Source organism: Populus euphratica, unplaced genomic scaffold, assembly GCF_000495115.2.
Source record: "Populus euphratica unplaced genomic scaffold, PopEup_1.0 scaffold164.1, whole genome shotgun sequence".
Lineage (NCBI taxonomy): Eukaryota > Viridiplantae > Streptophyta > Magnoliopsida > Malpighiales > Salicaceae > Populus > Populus euphratica.
In genome coordinates, this window is record NW_011500048.1 from 69763 (window position 1) to 77747 (window position 7985).

The 7985-nt window shown below is 30.8% G+C and overlaps 2 protein-coding genes across 3 annotated transcripts in view; one reads left to right on the top strand and one right to left on the bottom strand.

The window, feature by feature from the left end:
- The window catches only part of LOC105107543 (uncharacterized), a 4655-nt gene extending 4284 nt beyond the window's left edge, over positions 1–371 (top strand). For both annotated transcript variants that reach the window (XM_011001503.1, XM_011001502.1), the window contains one exon: positions 264–371. The gene's annotated coding sequence lies outside the window, so the exon portion shown is untranslated. The remainder of the gene's footprint in view (positions 1–263) is intronic.
- Positions 372–5641: 5270 nt separating this feature from the next.
- Positions 5642–6795, bottom strand: LOC105107544 (protein MKS1-like). Its single transcript, XM_011001504.1, has one exon. The coding sequence runs from the start codon at positions 6651–6653 to the stop codon at positions 5943–5945; it is 711 nt and encodes a 236-aa protein (XP_010999806.1). The 5' UTR covers positions 6654–6795; the 3' UTR covers positions 5642–5942.
- Between the last annotated feature and the right edge of the window lie 1190 nt (positions 6796–7985).

Consider the following 7985-nt stretch of genomic DNA (forward strand, 5'->3'; position numbering starts at 1 on the left):
TCATCCAACCTTTTAATTTGTAAAATTTATTCCTTATTATTTTAATAAATTTGAAAAAATAAAATATTTATAATTATTTTTTAGCTTATTTTTTATAATATAATTAAACACTAAAAATTATTTTTTAAGCTTATTTTTTATAATATAATTAAACACTGGAAATTATTTTTTTATTATATTATTAAATATAAAAAAATAATTTACTTTTTTAAAATTCATTTCTTTTAAAAAAACTGTTTTTTAACAAACAATCAGGATATTAGCTTAACTGCATTAGGACGTAGGAAAAATGGATGGGACACATCTAACATGAACATGAACCTTGATCAATGGAAATCTATAGCACCACCTCAAATGTTTTTGCTTTAGAACTGTGACAGGTTTTTGTTGATGAAATATATATATATATATATTCCTCCGAGTAATGATTGCATTTAAGAATGAGTTCTCATTGTAGTTGTGGATTGAATGAATTGCTCGTAAGTTATAAAAAATACTTATCATGTCAGTGTACGATAATCTAATCTTATATTATTATTTTTGTTTTTTATAAGTTGGTGGTGATAATATTTTTGGATCAGTTCTTGCCATGCAATAAAACATTCATTGTGAAGAATGTATGGTTACTTTTATAGTAGCAAATGGAAGAAGATGTCCATCATGTCTTTTTTTTTAATATATAAAACATCGAAACTTGATTGCCTCTCGTGTACTCCTATATGAAAGGCAAAATCGAAGCTCTTTGAGTTAATTAATCGAAAAAAGAGCTTCTGCTTATCCTCATAGATGGAGTTTTCCTCTCAAACCTAGGAAACAGTCGGGTCGGAGGAGCATGTGTCTCATCGAAGAGTCAGCGATTCAGAGTGTGTGTTTGTTTTTTCAGATGTTTTGACACATTAATATTAATAATAAATTTAAAAAAAATATAATTTTAATTTATTTTCATATAAAAAATACTTTAACAAATAACCCTTAAAAATATGAAATATTTTGCACTCGGAGAAGTAGAGAAATAAATAAATAAATATAGTAATAATCATTGCCACCAGCAGAGAAAATAGGATTTGTTTCTTCTAGTATAATTTCAAACACTACCGATTCTATGAATTGTATTGAGTGCGTCTACAAGCCGTATATACAGGATGGTAGAAGCAAGTGAAAGACAAAAGGTCTGCACGATTATGGGTTTAATATGAGGCCAGCCTGCTACTGTCATGGCAATTACCTTTTGTTTTCAATAATTTGAACTTTCCCAGATTGATTAGTATAATAATGCTAATATGAATTTCATTGACTGGTCTTTCTTCCTTGACAACTGTTCTTGCTTAACCACTCCCTCGTAAGATGGCCATTTAATATAAATAAGTAGCTAGTGGTGAAGTATCGTATTTGATTTCTTTTTACCTTGTGGCCCCAAAAGATGGAAGATATAACTTCGGGAGTAGATTTTTTTTGTTTTAAAAATTATTTTTTAATTTAAAATAATATTTTTTAAATATTTTTCATGAGTTATGTTAAAAATAAATTTTAAAAAATTAAAAAAATATTTTTTAATACATTTTTAAATAAAATACCCTCTAAAAACATCTGCACGTCTAATCCAAGAACACTCAAACCTTTTCCGCTGTCAACTTGGAAGTGTCTTTTCTGCTGTCAACCACTTCTTTTCTGCTGTCAACTTGGAAGTGTCTTTTCTGCTGTCAACTTGGAAGTGTTTGTTCACATTGATGGATAGTGTGAACAAACTTGAATGTAGAACCAGACGGTCATATTTCTTAAAACTTAGATAATTTAATTTAAGTTGAATAATCATGTTCTAATGTTTTAATATATGATATAAGTTTTTAAAAAATAATAAACAATATTTTATTTTTCTTATCTAATTCAAATATCTAAAACTATTTTGAAAACATAAAATAATTTAAATTTATATCATAAATCATTCTGTATCATAAAACATTAGATTCAGATAAATATTTAATATTTTTATATTTAAAGTGTGTTTGAAAATATAGTTGTGATTGTTTTTTAAATAATTTTTTTATTAAAATATATATCAATAATATTTTTTTATTTTTTTAAAATTATTTTTGATATTAACACATTAAAATAATTTAAAAACATTAAAAATATATTAATTTAAAAAAAATAAAAAAATAAAAAATTTTATTTTTTTAAAATACTTTTAAAATATATAAACATAAATATAAATGAAGATAACATGCTCTGTACTTTTATTGAAAATTTGACAAGAGTTCTCGAGTCAGTGGCCGCCCACTGAAGCACGCTGTATCCAGGTGCTCTTGACATTCACCAACTCTGCTGCAATATTCCAGGCTCTGGGCCACATATGAAGAAGAAGGGTGCCTAGCCGCTGTCCAAGTTGGGTTTTACTGTATCAAAAGGTTACGGGGGCAGACCGACAGTGTTAAAATTCGAGATTCACCTGAAGTTTACCTTCAAAATTATGGAAAACTATCTGTGCTGTGTAGCTCAGGATCCATTCAACATTCCAATAAACTAATAAATAGATAGAAGACAGAGGCCATCGGGTGTATAAATGGGGGAGAAAACAGCACATTACGGCGAAAGAGTATCTTGCTTTTCCAGGGGAACTCAATATGTAAAGTTTTGTTTTAAGGACACTTCGACAATGCCTTTGCATAAATTGAAAGACATTAATTTTATAGTGTTTTTACTTAACGTAATTTATATAGTTATCCAAAACGATTTCTGTAATATTTTAAGCAGTATACACAGCTTTCCAAGACATATATATAGTTCTGCCTGAATGGGCGGATATGGCACATGGAAAAATAAGAGGTTTCAGTAATATATACTGTGACATGTGAGCAGATACAAAATATTACTTTTATTTGGTCTTTTGACATTACTTTTATATATTTGCGATTAGTTTCGGTGAATGGTTTCCATGCATGTATATGATGATCTCTAGATATATATTCGGTGAATGGTTTCCATGCATGTATATATGATGATCTCTAGATATAAAAAAAAAAAATATTATGTCGCTTATTTAGTTCTTGATTTATAAACGAATTATAATTTTATGGACTAAATTTAAATAATACAAAAATATTCAGCCGTTTTTTTGCCAAGTTCAAGGACTTTTTTGGATGGGCAAAGAAAAAGTTCTAGGCCCTTTATACAATTCAGTCTCTTAATTTGTTTTTCAATTTGATCCTAACATATTGGACTTTCTTTAATTAAGATTTTACTTGCTGTTTTGTTTTGTTTGTCTTCATACGGGGATATTGCAATAGCAAGAGGAATTTTTTATGCTTTGTTGATGCTTGATTTTGTAAAACAATACACAATTAAGCTAATTTAAAAATAATTAAATGTTAAAGGACTAAAATTAAAACAATAACGATTGGGGTAAATGTACATAGAAAATTAGTTGGCAAGTACAACGCAGATGCTAGCGTATGAGAGACTCCGATGATATTTGGAAGATGCATGCGGCGTCTCCCGAGGGCTAAAAGCTAGCTTCCACAGCAGTGTTCAAAACCTTCCACCAAGCTATTTCCTGTTGTATTATGCATGCCAATGGCAGCGTCTCAATTAGGCTACAACTATCTTTTTTCCTTTCCCCCCATTTCTCCCCCCTCCCTTAAGGAATCACGTTGCCATGCCAAAATTAAAAGTTATCATGTTATTTGTTTTGGTATCAATTTTTTTTTTTTAATACTTTCTTTAATTGATTTTTTTAAAAAAAATTTATTTTTTAATATTTAGTTTCATTTATTTTTATATTATAATTTAGTTCTTATTATTTTAATTGCTATTAATTTAGTCTTTTTTTTTATCATTTTCTTAATTTAATTGTTTTTTCAATTTTATTTCTATATCAAATTTGATCATCTTTCTTTTGGTTTTTATTTATTTTGTTTTTATATTATTTTTTAATTGATTTTTTTCTTTTCAATTTTATCCATTGATATTTTATTAATTGAACTTTGTTTTCATGAGTTTTAGGGTTTGTTTTCTGTAGGGTTAGTTCCAGTGTTATAAAATATTTCATAAATTTAGAAGAGTAACTTGAGTTGACTGTGACCTTTTATTTAGATCATTTTTTTGAAATTAATTTTTTTTTATCCTTCAACATCGGATTAGTTAGGGATTGAGTTTTGTAATTTATTTTCTTTTCTTTTCTATGGGGTTTTCTAGATCTCATGTTTCAGGTCATGGTTTTAGCGGGTTTGCTCATGTTTTTTTTTTTTTGTATTTTTTAGATTGGATTTTTTTCTAGTTTTGCCATTCAACATTGTGTTGTTTGATATTAGAACTTCATTGTTTTATTTAATTTAATTTCTATGGAATTATTTTTGTTTCATGACTAGGTCATATGTTGCTAGGTTGACTCGGGTGGATTTGGGTTGGATTTTTATCTCTTTTTTTTTTTAATTTTTCTTTCAATTATGTCCTTTAACACTTGGTTTACTAGAAATTCAACTTTATTTTTTTTAATTTTTCTTTCTAGAAATTATGTCCTTTAACACTTGCTTTGTTATTAAATATTGAAAGAATATCTTTCCATGATATTAGAAAACGTTCATTTTTTTATTTGATCATAGCAATATTTTTTGTAGTTTGGCTTATTTACTATTATCATCTATATTTGTTTAATTGCATTGTTAAATTAATTGCAATTATTAAACCAAGTCGAGTTAATACATCATTTTTGAATTTTTATTGTTTATTTAAAAACAAGCCACCTATCTAGTTGCCTTCTAGATACCTTCACCTTTTGTGTTATAAATTGGGACCATACTGTGATGCCAAGTTAAACAAAAAATATGGCAAAAATTCAAGGCGAAGGGTTTCCTTTACGAGAAGAGTTTAGGTTCAAAATGATATTTGTCAAAAATGATGAAATTGGATTTGGTAGAGGAGCTTGACTTGACTTTTATTCATGTATTAAAAAACTAAAAATCAACCCTATTTCAAGCTGCTTCAGCGCACCATCTGATCAAGCGACCCCATTTTCCTTGTTTTGTTTTTGATAAAAATTGTTGCCGCTTTCGTTTCGCGTTAACCCCGTGTTCTTGTCATGAAACAACGAATAAAGAGGGATAGAACAAGTAAGTGTGTGTGTGTGTGTATATATATATATATATATGAAATAGTTACCTCTGCCTGTGCGTCAGCTGCTCGAAGAAAGTAAATAGTTATCGCCATAAATAGAGTAGAGTAGTCTTTTTTCTTCTCTCTTTTTTGAAGTTCATAAATAGAGTAATTTGACGATAGCTAATAAGGATCCATTTCAGATACAGAGGTCATGACACCATCTTGATTTATAACCAGTGGAGGTCTGGTTTTAATTCCTCTTTAATTTGAAGGGTCCCAATGCTGCAATGGATTTGTACGGTTCAGTGATTTTATTACATGTTATTTTATCTGATATGCCAGATCCAACCTCATGCCATCTGAGGTCGCTTACAAGAATATTATCTCTCGATTCATGAATGTCTTCTACACCGAGTCTCACTGACAAGCTGCATATATATAAATCATTGCCACATATCCCACAAAATGCTTCAAACAGAAGCGAACTCAACGAACTGTGGCATTGAAATATTCAAACACCATGATTGGAAAGAGTATAATATAGAATAAAGAACGCATAAAATGGTATTTATTGTTTTAAATTATATGCCACAGAGTACATGACAAAAAGGGATGAGTCTGATCAATAAGATACCTGGGCTAGCTAAGATAAGGTGCCCTAAATATCAAATGTCCCACCGAATTAAAAATGTCAATAGATAAAGCCATTAAGAACAATCCAACTTGCTAACCCCCCACATGAAAGATCAGAGACTTCCACTATAAACCCATTTTTCTATCATCAGAAGCGAAGGACTTGAAATTACCAAAACCTTTCCCATTTTTCTGTATCTCTCCCTACCTTGAAACTATCAAAAGTCAAAAAAATTATTGTAAGTATTGAAATTATTGAAAAGGTCAATAGATGGAGTGCTTGGTGAAAAGAAGGTTGAAGGACTAGGCATGAAACTACCCTCAATAAAATTCCTGTTGCCATGAAGAACAGGACTCATATCGTGGAAGAAGCTAACCGAGTTTGGATCAGCTGATGCTGGAGAGAAAAAGTTTGGTGGTATTGGAGGAAGTGAAGCGGGCCCAGGAGACAGAATACCAGGACCCAAATTTTTTCTCTCCATTACTTGATCGATCTCCATGATCCCTTCAACAAAACCCACATCTCCGCCTAGCTGCTGCTTTAGCTGATCTTTTGGTGACTTGGCCTTCTCTATTGTAGCATACCTTGCCGCTGGCGATATTGCACCACAATCACGATCATTAAAGGGATTGGAGGAAGTAGATGTTGATGAACAAGTGGAAGTTGATGAGGAACCTGTAAGACGTTGGACCAGGGTCATGAAGTCATTAGGGTTTGTATGAATCACCTTTGGTGACAGTGTGTAGATTATCACCGGAGGGCGTGGCTGTGTTTGTTGCTGATTCTGTGGTTTCTGGTGTGATGGTTGTGGGGCTACTGGGGGTTTTTTGATCTTGTGTGAATCTTTGCGGATTTTCAAAGCTGGTGGTCTAGGACCTTGCAATTCTTTTCTTGGTGATCTGCTGATAGGGAAGTCTGATGAATCCATGTTGAATCTTGAATGGTACTGAAGAAGAAGGAACAAAAGTAGATGGGGATGACGGTGATGAAGAGGGGGAGGGTGATAAAAGCATTATCGTTGTGTTCTAAGTTATAAGGGGAAATGCAGGGGGGGAGATGATTGAAATATTTAAAGGCAGCAGGTCAATGGAAATAAAAGGATTTAATTAAATACCATTGGAAGATGACAAAAGCAAAGATTGGCTACTTGTGTAGCCTTTTTCAAGTGAGAAATGGCTTGTTTCGTGGTGTTACGAATGTTTGAACATGTCAAGTTTTTCTTGAGAGGGATGTCAGACGTGGAAAGGGTCATTTGCCATATGAGACCACGCCTTGATGACATAGGATGAGCATGTCCATGTACGCAAATCTAGAAGTAAATAAATGATCGTGGACATGCTGTTAAAATTGCTAGTTTCTTTGTAATATCATATGATTTTATAATTTAATATATATTTAATATGTAAAATCAAATTAAAAATTCAAGAAGCAAAATCGATCGAAATCAAGAAAAATCAAGATTTCACTATTGTTTACAAGTTTAATGCAATCATAAGTACTCCTCTCATTAACTCATTTTTCTCCCAAATTAAACTAAAAAACCCTAGTCCATCGCTCTCCATTTCTCTCTCTCAAACCACTTGACATTGCCATATCTCTCTCTCAAAACATTTTTTTTTTTTTTTATACATCGTCGCCTTCTCCTTGCTCTCTATTCCTCGTTTCTTGTAATAGTTGTTAAATTGCACTTCTAGATGAATCGACAACCACAACATCACAACTATACCCAACTCTCAACCACTAGTGATTATCCTTTCCCTGCTCTCAAATATTGGCTACAACTGACTCTCCCAACCAGTAAAAAGAAAGGTACATGATACAAACAATTGTGAACTTTATGATTTGATTGTTGTGCTATGCTAGTAAATAACAAAAGATGTAAAGAAAAATGATTTTGGATGTTTGGCTGAAGAATCAAGAAGCATTTTAAAAGGAAAGAAAAGATTTTTAATATATTGAAAAAATGGTGAAGATAAAGGGAAATAAATTAGCTTAATGGATAAAGAAAAAAGAAAAGCTAGTGGAAGTGGAAGTATTCAAAGTACCATCAATTAAATGCTTAAAAAGGATTTTATATAAAAGAAGCATGTTGACAAATTACAAGATTTTTCTATACTTATACGGTTCCATTTAACTATGTAAACAAACCTAAGTTTTTCAAGGCATTTAAATTGGTTGCAAAGTACTTGCTAAGTTTCAAGCCTTTATATTACCATGATATTAGAGATAAGTATTTGAAATAAGAAGTTGATTAAACAAT